General features: G+C 42.7%; 2 protein-coding genes across 4 annotated transcripts in view; both read left to right on the top strand.

Annotated features, from left to right (window-relative positions):
• LOC103824902 (zinc finger protein 131-like) overlaps nt 1-7,142 on the top strand; it is a 54,055-nt gene extending 46,913 nt beyond the window's left edge. For all 3 annotated transcript variants that reach the window (XM_050986358.1, XM_050986357.1, XM_050986356.1), the window contains one exon: nt 6-7,142. In XM_050986358.1, the coding sequence (XP_050842315.1) occupies nt 6-668 (663 nt within the window). In that variant the 3' untranslated portion in view covers nt 669-7,142. The remainder of the gene's footprint in view (nt 1-5) is intronic.
• Nucleotides 1-16,737, top strand: part of LOC127060973 (uncharacterized) — a 959,777-nt gene that overhangs the window by 97,016 nt on the left and 846,024 nt on the right. The window lies entirely within an intron of this gene.

Raw genomic sequence — 16,737 nt, 5'->3', positions numbered from 1 at the left:
TTCAGGTTTGTAACAGTGTGTTTAACAGCTGGGATCAATTTAAAAATCATTTGGTAATACATACAGGTGTCAAACCCAACCACTGTACCTTATGTGATTTGTGGTTTATGCAAGGCAGTGAGCTAAGAAGGCATCTCAAAGATATGCACAATATTTCAGAACAAATAGTGACAGAAGAGATTCTTCCAGTGGAAGCTATGGAAGCTGAACCAGTAACATCAATGACTATAATAGAACAAGTGGAGCAAGTCCATGTCCTACCAGTAATTCAGGTTCAAGTGGATCCGGCACAGGTAACTGTGGAACAGATGCACCAGGATCTCATACAGGACAATCAAGTGAAAGGCACACAGATGGAGGAACTGCAAGAACAGGTACAAATTAGTTATTTAGAAGTTGAACACATTCAGACTGAACAAGGTGCTGAAGTACATGTGGAGCAATTTCATTTTGGGCGTGTAAATCAAATACAGATGGAAGAAGTACAGGCAGAACTTATAGATGGAACAGACCTTGAACAAGTAAAATATGAAAGTGTTGATCAAGGAGAAGCAGAAGAAAATGAAACCAGTCAAGTAGATGATGCAGATATGGAAGATCATGAACAAGCTGAAGACTTAAAAACTCAACAATTAGTGGACACACAAAATGAAAAGGTGAATAACTAGGACAAATGACCACACTGTGCAGCTTTAGGAATTAAGTACCCAATTATTTTTGCTAGCTTTTACATTGGTTTTTGAACCAATGGTCTGTGGTCACCTTTACAATATGCTGTCCTTAGGAAGCTGGACAAGTGGATCAAAGTTAGTTTTCTTCATGTAGAACTAAACCTCTCATATGTGAAAAATAACTTAACCATTCATGTAATGCCATGGAACAGAAACCACCACAGCTTTGTTAGGATTTTAACAATGAACAGCTTGTATCATTTACATCATCCCTAGGATGAGTAACTTTGCCTCTTCTCTTCTTGCTATAGAAGCAAACTCTTGTTATAGATTTGCAGGGTGTCTGTGGCAGAAGAATCAGTAAAATCTGGTGGGTTCTAATGTAAGTGGATAATCAGGTACCTGTGAATTTTCTGGGCAGACTGCTTGTTTGCTGTTTCCTAACAGCAGTCCCTAACTTTCAGGCTGGGGAAAAAACATTGTTGCTGGAGGTCTCAGAGCACAAAAATACTGTGCCTTTTCAACAGGAGTGAAATTTCCACAAAGCTCCTAGAGAGAGTGTTCAACCTAGTTCAATAAAAGGCAATGCGGATAATGTTATATAGCGCTTTATATTTTTGCTTAAAATTGTCAGCTACTAATTTAGGGTTTTTTTAATGAAATTTAGGAAGGGATGAGGAAGGAAACATTCCATGTGGAGGCAGAAGGACACTCTAAAAGGGACACTTTAAATTAGGAAAAGCTCAGTAGAATCTGTGGTAAACATGAGCTGGAAGAAAGCTACCAGCAGACACTTCGTTTATAAATTCTCGTTTTTGAAAAGGAATATTTTTAAACATATAGAGAAGGCTTGTCTATATGGTATCAGGTTCCTAACTTCTTTTAATGAAATTCTGACACTTGACACAAAGACTTTGTACTAAAAGTAAAAGCCATGGGTATGAATGCTAAAATGTGAATTGAAAAGTAGGAGTGCAAATATTTTAATCAGTATTAGGCAACAAAACAATAGCATCCATGAAATATTGCATTATTTTCTTAATCCAATAAATTAGGAACAACTGAGTGACTGTTAAGTACAGTGCCAGATCCCAGTGGCAAGAATCAATATAATTTTAATAACTTTACAGTAATGACCTATTAATCTTAAGTTTGTTTAGAAAATACTTGTCTGGCTCTATGTTTAAGGATGATAAAAACTTCCAATTCTCAATTATTGCCTTGAGATTAGAAGTGCCTCCCTATTTCTGAAAAACTTTGTTTTCAAAGCCCTAAGTGAAGGGAGGAATTTTTGCAAGGATGTTCCCTAATGCTCTTGGTATTCCTGTAGATCTTGCATAAAATCAGGCTTTTCTATTCAGTCTTCTCCAAATGCAAAATTATTTCTTGAGATTTGTGCTTTTATTTAGTATCATTCAAAATGATTCTTGTGTTTCATCGTAGCTAGCTTTGGAGAAACTTGCAAAACAAACATGAATCTCAATTAAAAATTCAAACAATTTAATTAATGTAATTTGCATTCTTTTTTTGTGATGTTTTGTGTCATGGTGTGTTGGGAGACTGAGAGATGACACAACATTGAGGTTTCATGCAGCAGAGAGCCTTTATTGGTGTACACAGCCCTTTTTATAGGCTATTCAAAAGACTCCGCGTTCGACTCTGGTTACAACCCAGCTATTGACCAATAGCTACCTGCTTGCGTTCATATCAGGGACTGGCTCTCTGTGGCCAAACCCCTCCTCCTCTTATGAAGCATACAGTCCATCTTATGCCATGATAGTTTTGTGTGGTGTTACACTTTAGTTAAATGGTATGCTCGGTCTCACCCCTCGAAAATGTATAGTTTATTCCAAGCCTGTGATCCTCCCCTGAAGTATCATGCATCTGTAATCCCATTGGCCCAAGTCTTATTCCGCGCCCACTTTGAATCTCCCGGTTAAACTGTGTGAGGGAGACGAAACGCTCTCTTGGCCCTTTGCTCTCTCTTAGCCCTTCTCTCCCTAGACTCTCCCCCTCCCCCTTTTCCCTCAGAAACCATGCTGCTCCCGGGGGTGGGACCCCCAATAAACCCTCATCTAATTAGCACCCTCAGAAGCCGTGTGGAGTCTCCTTGCCTGCCTGCTGCTACCAGTGAACATACAGTTTAGGGGGCCCCTCGGGGACTCCCTCCAAACGAACTGCAACAAATTGCTCCCAACGTGCGGCTCGAGTACCGACAACCCTAAGACGAAAATGGACCTTCATCGCCCCGCTAGCACAGCACAGAACCCCGTGGAGCACCGCTTCAGCGCCGCCTCCAGCATCGCGGGGTGGCTGCGCCGGGGCCTCTGCCGCAACCTCGGGTGGCCCCGCCACCACCGCGCAGAGGCCCCGCGAGACACCGCGCCACCATCGCAGCCAGCGCGGCTTTTCAGATCACTGCCAGCAGCTGCCGGCTCCCCTGCGCCACGTCGTCACCACGTGGCTGCTCGGAGCCGCCGCCCCCTGCCCAGAGCCGGCAGGGGAGAGCCCCGCAGAGCGGGCGGGCCGTGCGGATCGCCGAACCTGAGCGGCCGCTGCCCTGGACTACAGCAGCGGCGAAAGAAGAAACCAAAGCCCACCAGTTTCCGCGGGGGAGCCACCAGACGAGCAAGAAGCAGTTTTCAGCTTTGCCCGAGCCCCGCACCCCCCCCGAAAACTGATTTCGTCAGTTTTGTGACCTCCTTCCTCGGTTTTACTCTCTCTCCCCATCGCTGCTCTTTCTCCCTAACTCCATCCCTAACCTGCCTTCCCCTTAACAAACCCCCAGGAGTCCACTCCGTCCTGCTAAGCCCAGCACAGCAGCCACACGGCTAAGCCTCAACATTTTGTTGAATTGAAAATTCTACTTTACGATCTCCTTCCCCTGTTACTCCAAGAGCAGGATAATATCCTTCTCTGCAATCCACACCCCTTTTTTCCTTATTTTGGGTAGTTCACCGGGAGCAAACTGCTCGAAGGTGCAGGGTACCCCGAAAAGGTTTTTCTTTCGCAGAGTCCCTGGCTCCCTGTAACCTCCCCAGTTCCCAATCGCTATCTACTTGTTCTAGCTGAAAAGAGCTCGTCAGCTAGAACTTTTATCCTAAAACCCTCTAACCTTTTTATCATTCTGATCCAATACCTGTCTTCTCTCCATTTCCCTCCCGTTCCCATGAAGTAGTTTTTATAATTATGCTTTTCTAGTTTAAATGTGTGTTCATATTGCAGATTGTCCTGTTTTCAGTTTTAGAAAGCAGGGGCCTGTCAGGTCACAAGGGTAAAACCAACGAGAAGCAGTTTTCGATTGTTTCTTTAATAGCGAGTGTTCAGATAGTATTAGACTGCTGAATCATAATCACTGTTGGGTTTATGCTGTCCTCAGTAGGTTCTGAGGGTGACTGATAAACTAAAATCGTGTCTGAGAAAGTATTTTGACGGTTTTGTGGTGAATGCTCCCTGAGTATAGGTAGTAGCTGAAGCTGAATTTCTTTTTTTTCTTTTTGTTTTTCTTTTAACCACCTAAAACCAGGGGTCTGCTGGGTTAAACCGGTTGGAAGGTGAAAGCCATGGTAAAGCTCACATCCAAGGGTGAGAATCTGAGGCCTCAAACCTGCCTGGAGTCCAGGGGGCTCCAGATGATTCCCTGTCCCTGAGAGGGGGAGCAGAAGTCGGCACCTCAGCCTAAAACTGGGGGCTGCGGTGGTCCGAAAAGCCATTTGGAAAAAGTTAGACATCATTGGGCCAGTCATGCTGAAAAGGCCAATCCCAAAACTCTCATATGAACTTGGTGCCAAAGGCCAAAGCCCTTTAAGCACTCGCCCATGCTTTAAATTAGTTAAAATCTGCAATATGGACCCACATAACCCGTTTATTAATATTAAATGCTCCTTTTATCTTTAATACCTACCACCAAAGGCAAACATCAAGGTCAAATTGACTGTTTAAAACATAATCCTCACTGCAATTGTATTTATTTTTGTGCTGTGAAACTATGTAATTACTGCTTCATTTTTTTAATTGTTAATTGTCATATTTATCTTTTCTTTCTAACGAAAAAAGGGTGAATTGTGGTGTTACATTTTAGTTAAATGGTATGCTCTGTCTCACCCCTCGAAAATGTACAGTTTATTCCAACCCTGTGATCCTCCCCTGAAGTATCGTGCATCTGTAATCCCATTGGTCCAAGTCTTATTCTGCGCCCACTTTGAATCTCCCTGTTAAGCTGTGCGAGGGAGACGAAACGCTCTCTTGGCCCTTTGCTCTCTCTTAGCCCTTCTCTCCCTAGGCACTCCCCCTTCCCCCCCTTCTCCCTCAGAAACCATGCTGCTCCCGGGGGTGGGACCCCCAATAAACCCTCATCTAATTAGCACCCTCAGAAGCCGTGTGGAGTCTCCTTGCCTGCCTGCTGCTACCAGTGAACATACAGCTTATGGGGCCCCCTGGGGACTCCCCGGGGAGCCTTCCCCCAAACTAACGGCAACAGTTTTTTATGTTCTGAGATGCAAATAATATGGGATGAGATTATGTGCAGAGAAAAGAATGTGGCCTGATGTTAATCATGAAAGTAAAAGATAGCTATTGGATTTATACCTGGCTTCTGATAAGAAGCCTGTCTTTTGATAACATGGAGGGGGTATAATATGCTTAGCTGCATAACTCTAAATTTTTAGGCATTTATGCATATAGACACCAGATCTGTATGAGTGGAATTAAAGGAACAATCTGGTTGTGTCTAATTAATAAAACTAACTTAGGCAATTTAAGTCCAACGTAAATTGAGCAGTTAGGTGATATTGATCGCAGGGCAATAATTTGGTTAGCACAGTTGGGCTATTTTTTTATTCTGTTTGATCTCTCCTTTTTAAGAACAGCTTGCAAATTTGGTAGGAGAGAAATGATGCTTTGTTGTTGTGCCCAGTGCTGCCTCTATACAGACATCTGTTGAGCCTGGGTGGGAATTCAGTGGGGGCATGACCAAACCTCTCCTCACTGAGGGACAAGGGTGAAAGGCTCTTCTCAAGTAATAACTCCACTGGAAAGTGCTTCCCTTTGCAACCCCCTCTTCCCTAGAATTTTTTTCTGAAATTGCTTCTACCACTGGAGTCCCCCATGCCTCCCTACTGCAGCTGCAGGAGGGATGATTGACTTGGAGAGTCAAGTTCTGGTTGCCCTCTGTAACAGCCACCTTGTCATCCTCTTTCTGCCACAAATGTCTCTATAGACCTACAGACCTCTCCAAACTATATACCTATGCACCACTGGAGGAGTTCTTTCCTTTAAATAAGTATATACTGCTGGTTCCCAGAGTGCCCTGTGTTATGCAGGTACTGGTCTGTAGCTTGCAATGAGACAGCATGCAGCTGCACTTTTTGCCTGGTGCCTGCAGTGGGCTGTGTCACATGAAGTGAATGCTTGAATTTATGCTGAATGAAACTAATTGGCCTAAAGCACTGGGGTCTAGGCAGTGAGAAATGGAAAAGGTGGAATGAACAAAAACCTGTGAGGTGTGTCTGGACACAAAATAAAAAGTGAACATGAAATTGAGACTTGTGGATTTATATACAATATTCATGAGAGGCCACTCTAGCAGGCACGGGGCCTGCAATGCCTCCATGGCATTCAGCAGCCTAAGATAGGAAATGCCTAGACCTAAGAAGCCCCTCTTCTGCCTTCGGACCCTTGCTTATCTCTCTGTAAGGCTATAGGTCACTTTCGCCTCGACCCTTACTATTGGACAATTTCTAAAACTCTCGTATACTATAAAAACCCCTACTTTTTCCCAGTTTGACAGAAGAGCTGTCCCTGAGAACCTTTGCAGAAGACTTCAGTAAAGACATCTCTGTGGAACCTTACACAGCCTTCTCCTCTCTCTTCCTGCGTCTGCCTAAGGCACTTAGCAAGCTAAAGAGCTGAAATCACAAATGAGCTGATAATCACTAAAGAGCCGATCTCACTTAAGAGCTGAGCTTGCTAAGGCAGGCTGCAGCTGGGAGCTGCCTGGGAGCCCAGGCAGGCTGTGCTGAACAGGACTGTGCTATCCAGACCTGCGACAGCCAGCCAGGGATACCCCAAAACCTGGCCGAGGCGTGCATTAGGCCACAGGCTACTTCTGAAAGAAGGGCAGGGAGAGGAAAGGGTGCTGATCAATAGTTTGAGATCTGCTAAGTTATTCATACAATATAAGAAAGGATTAGCTGCTTTTTTTGAAAACAGTTGCAAAAGCATGTTTCATCTGCAGGCTTATGAGGATGGAATTGGATGTCTGTCCTGTGCGAGATGATCACTAGAGGAGGATCATGCAGCTTCTGCTGTTTCATGCTTGCAGTGGAATTTTTAATTAGCTAATGGTGCAGAAAATGGTAGTCTCTTACACAAATTCTGTAACTCAGTATTATTTTGAATGAGGAAACATTTAAATAGATGTTTAATTTGGTTGCTTACTTTTAAGGACCGAAGTATGTGTTCTATAGGGACTATTGTGAAAATGTAACATGCAGTTAGAATTTTTTTTTGTTATTTCTAACAACTTCCTTCTTAAACTGTAGTGTTTGCTTCTAGAAAATAAATTTTCAATTTAAGCAACCTGTTTACAATGAAAATACAAATAATTTGTAGCTTGTTAAACACTTAGCAGCTCAGGCAGGTACAACAGAACCTGGAGCTCACTAGCTCAGATCTTGTAAATCTTTAGCCATGGCTAGACCTAACTGTGGGACCATGACTGTGTTTACATCCTGGCCACAGCTTTGTGTGCAGCGTGAGTAATGTTCTCACAGCTCCCTCATACTTCTTTCCCTAACTGGAACCTTGACATCTATAAATGTCTCTGCTGGGACTTGTCTTTCCAATTCCTTTGAGAGTTTGGTGGCCTGTTGAGGAAACAATTTGTACCATTAAAAGATCTGAAACTAGAAAGGGAGGTGCAGCATGTAAATCCTAGGGTAAGGGTCTCTAACATGGGGGTACAAGGACCCGAAGGATGTAAGTGGTGTGCAGGGGGCTGTGCCTGGCAGGTGATAGCCAGTCATGGGATTGCAGCCCATCGCCGCCAGAGCTGTCCAAGGTTTTGTAACAAAGATGGCTGCAGTGGCTGCCTAGCCTGGACTGCAAGCCTTCTCAGCTGGGGTGTTGGGAGTTGGGCAAGCGGGGGATGTGGTGAGGCAAGGAGGTCTTTCCCCATCTCATGAGGAGAAGAGTGATGGCAGGTGGTTGACAGGGACTGCAGCAGTTCTGAAGCCTACAGTCCCAGGCAGACCTCCTCTGCCCAGAGTTAGCCTGCTGAAAGGTTGAAAGAGGCAGTGAAGCACTGCAAAGCGAGGCTGGAGGCAATGGGGAGGGAGCCAATTTTCAGGTACAGCAGTGGAACCACAGCACCAGCGGTGGCTAGCTATGTCCCCTGCTCGGGTGGAGATCTGGGCCCTGGAGGTGGCACTGCCTCAGCCAAGCGTCCCAGGCTGCTCCTTGTCAGATTCTGCCAATGGATTTTTGTGGGAAACAAAGGCTGAGCCACTGCATGTTGCCAGCTTGCTGTGAACATGCATGGACTCCTCACACCTGTATGTGCTGAGTTTTATAATTCTGGTGCTCTTCCAGCACAACTGGGTCTTAAAGCTTTTGCCAAGGTGTTATGGGTTGACCCTGGCTGAACAGGTGTCCACCAAGCCACTCTATTACTCCACTCTTCAAGTGGGCATGGGAGAGAAAATATAATGAAAGACTCATGGGTAGAGATAAGGTCAGGGGGAGATCACTCACCAAATACTGTCATGGGCAAAACAACTCAATTTGGAGAAACTAGCTTCATTTATTATCAATCAAATCAAATAAGGACAGCGAGAAAATAAAAACTAAATCTTAAAACACCTTCCCCTAACCCTTCCTTTCTTTCTGGGCCTAACTTTACATCCAAATTCTTTACCTCCTCCCCCTCATCAGTGCAAGGGGACAGGGAATGGGGCTGCAGTCAGTTCACACATTCTCTCTGCTGCTCCTTCTTCCTCAGGGGAGGACTCTTCCCCTACTCCAATGTGGGTCCCTTTCCACGAGGTCAGTCCTTCTGACACAGCCTGCTCCAGCATGGGCTCCTTCAGGGGCTGCAGGTGGATCTCTGCTCCCCCATGGACTGCAGGGGCACAGCTCCCTCACCATGGGCTGCACCACAGGCTGCAGGGGAATCTCAATCCTGGCACCTGAAGCACCTCCTGCCCCTCCTTCTGCACTGACCTGGGTGTCTGCAGTTGCTCCTCTTACACACTCTCACCCTGCTCTCCCAGCTGCTGTTGTTTCACAATTTTTCTTCCCTTCTTAAATATGTTATCCCAGAGGCATTGCCCCTGGAGAAGTTTTAATAATTTCAGTAGTATTTGTTGCTGCTGTTTAAATTTGTTTGCTAATTTGCTTAGAGAAAGTATACTGGCTAAAGGGAACTTTTTTCTTCATAAAGTTACTGGTATAAGATCCGACATTTTTCTAATGCTGACTTTTCTTTAACATATTTTAAACAAAATTGTGTTTCCAATTGTTCCCTTCAGCTGGAGGTCTAATTCTGCATATCCTTTGCTGGGGCTGTAATCTGATTCATGAAAATGCTGTCATATCCTGGTGCTTTGCTCTGAAAAAGGAGCACAGAAACACACTGGCTTTCAGGGGCCATGCTGCAAGAATGGTGCTTCATGGGCAGACTTGCCTAGGGGGCACACAAATGAACTACACAGAGGTGAGGGGAGAAGAGGGGGTTTTGCTGTTAAAATTGAATAAACAAGAGAGTGCCAATGTGTTTTTAAACTGTTATTTACATGCAGATTATTTGAAAGACGTATTTTTTCTGACACCTTCTTCTTATGCTAGGGCTAATTGGAGCCTGAAACCAAAACATTTTCAGTCTAAGAAATCCCATACTGTATTTAACATAAGAAGCATATGAGTAATTCTATGGAAGAAACCAGAACATGCTTCTGTGTTTTCTGGATTGGGTTATTATTCCTTATAGTGTGTACTATTCATATAGCTTTAGAATGGCTGGCACAGTTATTGATAAACAGAATAGCATGTGTCACAAGAAATTTGTAGTTTCAGGGCTTTCTCCTTTAAGGATATAGACTGATGTTTCAGCTGATTCACACCAAATAGATTGTTGAAGTCATGGGTATGCATATATGTTACAGCATGTTTATATTGTCCACCTCCACAGTTAAGGAGGGAAATACAGTAAACTAAAAATTGGTACTGTGGTGGTTTCAGTTCAAAACTAGACAGAAACACCAATTTCATGTAGTGGTTTTGGTTCGCAAATCTGAAATTTCACCAATTTTGAGATTTCCCGGCTATGCACTAAAGAGTGTGACAGGTTCAGTGCTGGCCAATCACCAGTGCGCTCAATTCCTGCTGTGAGATAGGATTAGGAGAAAGGCAAAGTAGTCTCAAATCTTTAAAAAGGTATAAAGAAAATTTTATTAACAGTAACTAAAAGGAAAAAAAGTAGTAGGAATCAAAACAAACCCTTCAGAACACTTCTCCTCATCCCACAACCTTTTCCACTGACAATGTAAAGAAACAAAACCTAAAATTTCCAGTTAGTTTATCACCTCTAAAACAGTCTTTCTTCAGTTCTCCTAGGGAGAGAAGTCCCTCTTGTTAATGCTATGGAGACTTCTCCACAAGAGGGAAAAAACCAGTTTTATTGTGGCTCTCAATTTCCTCACCAATAACAGCTGTCCGGGGAGCCCTGCTATCGTGAAGTCCTTCCCATTTCCACAAGCCTTCCCACAGCTTGTCGATGGGCCATGTTGACTTATGGGGTATTGTTTTAAAGATGAGCTGTTCAAAGGCAAAAGTTCTCATTATCTATTTCTAAAATCATCTTCATCCCTGGGAACAGAGATCTTCTCCTGAGGCACAGGACTATTCTTCTCTCTTTCTCTGTTCAAACTTCTCATGGGATCACAGCCATTTCAACATCTGCTTACTTAACATGGAGGCCTTTGCTCGATATCAATTTTGAACTGAGACAGAGTAGAAATTTTCCAGAGTAGAACTCTATTTTGATTTAAGTTAAATGTACATCTTTAAGTCTGTAGTTTGAAAACATAGCTGTTTAGTCTGACTGCCTGTTCTCCTAAAAAGCCTATGCTCAGAGAAAACTGCTTCAGTCGAAAGACAGAGATAAAGAGGAAGAAGACAGAGACAGAGACTGCTACGAGAGCAAGTAAACCTGACCTAAGAATTCTTTCTGATAAAGAAGAACTAGCAGCAAATGTCATGCAAAATTTTTTTTCCCCCCCCCGAGGAGGTCCGCTCATCTCAGCTTGCCTCCTGCAGAGACAGACAAAGACCTGCTAGTGTGCAGAGGATACGGTATGTATTGAGGGGCCTCCTGGAGAAAAGAGAGATAAGACAGCTGAATAGAGACGGGGGTTCAGTGTTCGATAGAGTGGCCGCTAGTGACTCTGAAGGTGAGTCAAGCGAACTCGCTCACGCGCATGTGTGTGTGTGTGTGTGTGTGGTGTCTTGACACTGTATCATTGTATAGTTAATGCATTGTGTGGTTAATCTTAATGTGTTTGTAATCGTGCGAGTGTGTAGTATACAAAAGAGAGCAAGTGACTGAGTATAACTACAGTGCGGGGAGGGGGGGGGGGGAGTTCTACCTGCATCTGAAGGGGCCGAGTGAGGCCTGAGGCACTGACCAGGGCAAGTTGTGAGAGCAGAGAGCGCCCGGCAGAAAAGTAGAGCAAGTAGAGAAGCGTAGGTGAGGACATTCATTGTGTAAAAGTAGTGATTTGTGGTGTAGATTGTGCACACTTTTACCGTGGCTAGATGAACTCAAAGGGTTCCTCTGCCCCAGTAGTTTAGATTTCACCCCTGATAGTTTGTGAATCCTGTGAATTATTAGATAGAGAGAAGAGACGAACAAGTTCATTTAGAGGAGCTTTATCGGACTTCAGCTAGTACTATAGTAAGTCTGGACTATGAACATCCTACCGTAGAAGATTTAGAGTTCCCTGTGATAAACGGAATAGCCTGCCTCTGCAGGCAATTCCTGAGAGCCTTTAGTGCATTGAGAGGCTGGCACCCTGTGTAGATACTACTGCAGTGCAGAGTTTGTGAGAGACGCTGGTATTGTTCTTCTAATAAGCATCAAAGTATGTGCCCCGAGTGTAAATTGAAGTTTCCTGATCAAACTGATTTAAAACCTAAGATCTTAAAGCTTGTGTGTGAGAGATCACATCTGATACCTGCCACCTAGAGTTGTGTGTGAGAGGAAAACTAAGAAACAACTGTGAAGCTCTGTGAAGAGAGGTTTAGGTGAAAGCAAGCTAGAGCGAGGAGAAAGAGATAATAGGAACTAACCAGAGCAAAGAAGTTCCTTGGGCTAGCCCCTTGAAGTGCATCTTGGCCCACTAGAAAGAAGTCACCAGTAGGGGGAGCTCTGAGAATAAAAAAAAAGATCTAATCCAATATTGTACACGCTGGTGGCCATTATACAGCTTAGAGGACGGAGCGAAGTGGCCACCCACTAGAACTTTAGATTATAATACCTTATTGCAGTTAATGTTGTTTTTAAGATGAGAAGGTAAATGAGATGAAGTTTCGTATGCTGATATTTTTTTTGTTTTAAGAAATCACCAAGAATGGCAGACTGTGAGATCAGCCCCCCCCTCAGACCTGCTGATGTTAGCCCTTGAAAAAGAAAACAAAGCAAAGAGGGAGCAAATCAAACACTGTTGTACAGCATGCAGTATAAGACAACGGTGTATGAGATCAGACAAAGTTTATCATTCTGAAGACCAAGAACTAAATACATTTGATTTAATAAAAGCTCCTTCTAGGAGAAGGAAAGGTAAAGATGAAGAGGAAGAAGACTTCCCCAAAAAGGAGGAAGACTCAAGCTAGGAAAGCACATCCAATAGAACCCACCCCCATCCGACAGTCCAGTTGCATCTAGAACTAAGAAGCAAGCAGTGTTACAAGCCCCTCTGCAAGAAGCAGCGAGACCAGAAAGAAAGAGATTAATAATTAAAGTGCCATTTACCACTCTTAATTTAGAAACACGGGAAAAAATGGCTAAGAATTATTCTATCGATCCGATACTTACTGCCAAACATCTACAATATGTTATCAAGCAATACAATCCAAATTAAGCTGACATCCAGTTACTACTAGATGCTTTCACTGAAACAGAAAGACAGCTGATCTTAAAAACAACAGAGACTTTAGCAGAAGATTACTGCAAGAGCAAGCAGCTAAATGTAAAACAATATTTCCCACTCCAAGACCCAGAATAAGATCCTAATGTATCAGCAGAAGTAAAGAAATGAGCAGATTATCAAGAGTAGATAGCAACAAGAGTAGAAAAAGCTATTCCAAAAACCATAAATTAGTCTGCCTTATATTCCCTTAAGCAAGAACCTTTCGAGACTCTGTCTGAGTTTCTAGAGCATTTAAAAGATACTATGCGTCATCATACTTCATTAGATCCAGAGTCTGAGATAGAGATGAATCAGCTACTTAATTCATTTTTAAAGCAGTCTGCTGGAGATATTAGACATAAACTTCAGAAGATTCAGGGGCCAGAAAGGAGAAATTTCGAAGTCTTGCTAGAAGAAGCATAAAGAGAATTTAGTAACCAAGAAGAAGGATATAAACAAACAATGAAAAAGTTAGTAGCAGTAGTACAAGAAGAAAAGCAAAGAAAACGCAACCAGAGACCACCCAGACAAGGACCACTTCAGCTGAGCAAGAACCAGTGTGCAAGCTGCAAAAGAACTAGTCACTAGAAAGATCAATGCCCAGAACAAAGACAAGGTGACCAACAAGTAGCTGCACACATACAAAACAACTGAAGAGAACCAGTGTAAAATAAATGGAGCCACAAGGGCTAGCTTCTTTGCCGGATAGCTGGTTCCCCGCAGGGTAAGCGCCCCAGGCAAGCAGTCCAAGGCCGAACACCTCAGCCCTCTGGAGGCTGGGGTGCCCTAGGCCAGACTGCTGCACAGCCGTGGCCCCTAGCAAGCTGAGTGATTGTCAGCTCTTAGTGAAAATCAGCTCTTTTATGATTTCAGCTCTCAGCTTGCTCGTAGGGGCTGCGGCTGGCCATGGCTCCTGGAAGGCAGACGAAGAGAGAGGAGAAGGCGGCTAAGAATGTTCCACGCTGGTTTATTCTGAGGGTCTCGCAGAGGGTCTTGAAGCTGCTCTTCTAAGGAAAATGGGCCCAGACAGCCTCTTTTATAGGGTTAGGGAAACTAGCCTATGGGGTCACAGAGAGGTAAGGAGGACCAGAGTGAGGACTCCTGGTTCAATTCCTATGACTCAGCAAATACCTATCTCTAAACATCCCTCCACGGAGCTGTAGCCGGCCCTGCGTCTGCTACAAACCAGAAGATTCTACCCCAGCAGATCCACTAGTTATAACAATGAAGCTGGGGGAAGAAGGGAAAAGAGTAGAATTTTTAGTTGATACAAGAGCCACATATTAAGTTTTAAATAAAGCTTTAGTACCTGTAGAAAATTATTATGTTGTAGTGCAAGGAACAACTAGCCAGTCTGAAAGGGCATATTTTTGCAAACCTTTGAAGTATAAATTGAGAAAACAATAGGGTATTCATAAGTTTTTGTATATGCCCAATTCGCCAAAGGCACTTTCAGAGAGATTTATTAGAGCAGTTACAAGCAACCATTACATTCAAAAACAGAGAAGTTACTCTAGAAGTGAATGATCAAAAGTACATAGAAGTATTAAGTTTAACCTTAACAGCTATTGAAATTGAAGAAATTGATGAAGAGATACCAAGTCAAGTATTTCCCAGAGTATGAGCCTCTGATATACCAGAGAGAGCAAAAACTGCCTCCCCCATAGTAATTAAGCTTAAAGAAAGGACACAAGCAGTGAAAATTAAGCAGTACCCTCTAAAAAAAGAAGACAAAGAAAGAATCAGCCCAATAATTGAAAATTTTCTGCAGTTAAAGTTATTGAAAGAATGACAATCTGATTTCAATACTCCCATTTTACCCATTCAGAAATCTAAGTCATATCAGATAGTATAAGATTTGAAGACTGTCAATAAAGTGACAGAAGATTTGTATCCTGTAGTAGCCAATCCATATACTTTATTATCTTGTTTAACACCTGAGCTAACCTAGTTTACCATTTTAGACCTAAAAGATGCCTTCTTTTGCCTCCCTATCCACAAAGCCAGCCAGAAAATTTTTGCATTCGAATAAGAAAGCCCTAAAAGTAGGCGCAAAACCCAGTTCATGTAGTCCGTGCTTCCTCAAAGCTTCAAAAATTCCCCCACTCTGTAGAACAACTTACAAAAAATCCAAAGTCCTGAGAAGCTCCACAAGAAAAAAGAAGGCTGTTGCAGTACGTAGATAATCTTCTAGTAGCCACTCAGACGAAAGACGCATGTGTAGCCTAGACAGTAAGCCTTTTGTCGTGCATGCACATAAAGCCATCTAGAAAAAGAAGAGACTGCTGACCTCACAAAAAAAGAACATCAAACATGCACAAGAGATAATCCAGCTGCTAGAAGCAGTTCAGCTGCCTGAAAACGTAGCAATTATGCATATTAAAGCACACCAAAGAGTGAGCTCAGAATTAGAAGAAAGAAATGAGCTGGCAGATAGAGAGGCAAAAGAAGCAGCAAAAAGTGAAGTAACTATTGAAAGAGCCCTAATTCCAGATAGGCAAATTTCCCTTGAAAGTAAGCCAGAATATAATAAGAAAGAGAGAAAATTAATTGAAGATCAAGAAAAGATGTATAACCAAAAAAAGTAAGCTACCATTGAAGAGAAGCTAGTAATCCCTTCCCATTTATTGTAGTCACTAGTAAAAGAAGAACACCAGAAAGCACACTAGAGAATAGATGCCCTATACACCTCCTTGATTGAAAGAATCGTTGCTAGGAATTTATATGCCACTATTACTCAAGTGACCCGACAGTGTGATCTTTGCCTCCAGACTAACCCCAAAAATACCCCCAAGCCGAAACTCAGTCAGATTAAGAGAAGCCATGAGCCTAGACAGCAGTGGCAAATTGACTTTTCAAAACTCCCAAGGAAAGGGGGGTATCAGTATTTATTAGTATTGACAGATACGTTTTCAAAGTAGCCAGAAGCATTCCCCGCCAGAACTGTCAAAGCTCAAGAAGTAACCAAAGTATTATTACAAGAAATAATACCACGCTTCAGAGTTCCAGCCACAATATCCTCAGATAAAAGATCACATTTCATTTCAAAAATAGTGCAACAGATAAGTAGCCACCTAAGCATAGATTAAAAACTTCACACTCCATACCACCCCAAATCAAACAGCCAAGTAAAGAAAATGAATCATTTGATTAAGCAGCAGATTGTAAGACTGAGGCAAGAAGTTAATCTACCCTGACCCCAAGCTCTTCCACTAACACTATTGCAAATTCAAACTAAATCTCAAGCAAAAGAAAAGCTGAGTCCCTTTGAAATGCTTTATATAAAACCATATAGAATACAAAAAGAATGTCTACCCACATTAGAGAAGTAACATTAGCCCCCTACATAGTGGCTTTAAGCAAACAGCTCAGAGAAACTGAGAAACACATAGCTGAAACTCAGAGCAAAAAGTTAGATGAACCAGTACATAACATACAGCCTAGAGATTATGTATATGTTGTCTCTTACAGAAAAAACTCTAAAACCACACTAAGAGAGACCGTTCCAAGTGCTTCTCACCACCTTCACTGCAATCAGGATCAAAGAGCAGAATGCCTAGATCCATCACTTTCAAGTAAAGAAAGCCCCAGAAGCCCCTTAAAAAGTGACACCAAAAGACAATGAACTGAAACGAAAACTTACTCAGGCAAAATGAGTATATTGCAGCTGAGAATAGTTCATACTTTCACTTACAAAATTGCTTTGTATATAATAATAACTAGAGTCTTAGAATTAGAAAGTACCTTTATCCAAAGCAATGCTGAATAGCCTTAGTCCCAAGCTTTTAATCAGTATACTAAATCCATGATAAACCTTCTGAAATAAAAGATTTAAACCTATCCACTGTAGTAATTCACAAAGATGAAGTATATGAAGAGCA

Source organism: Serinus canaria, chromosome W (genome assembly GCF_022539315.1).
Source record: "Serinus canaria isolate serCan28SL12 chromosome W, serCan2020, whole genome shotgun sequence".
NCBI classification, from domain to species: domain Eukaryota; kingdom Metazoa; phylum Chordata; class Aves; order Passeriformes; family Fringillidae; genus Serinus; species Serinus canaria.
This window is presented reverse-complemented; position numbering and strand designations above follow the sequence as displayed.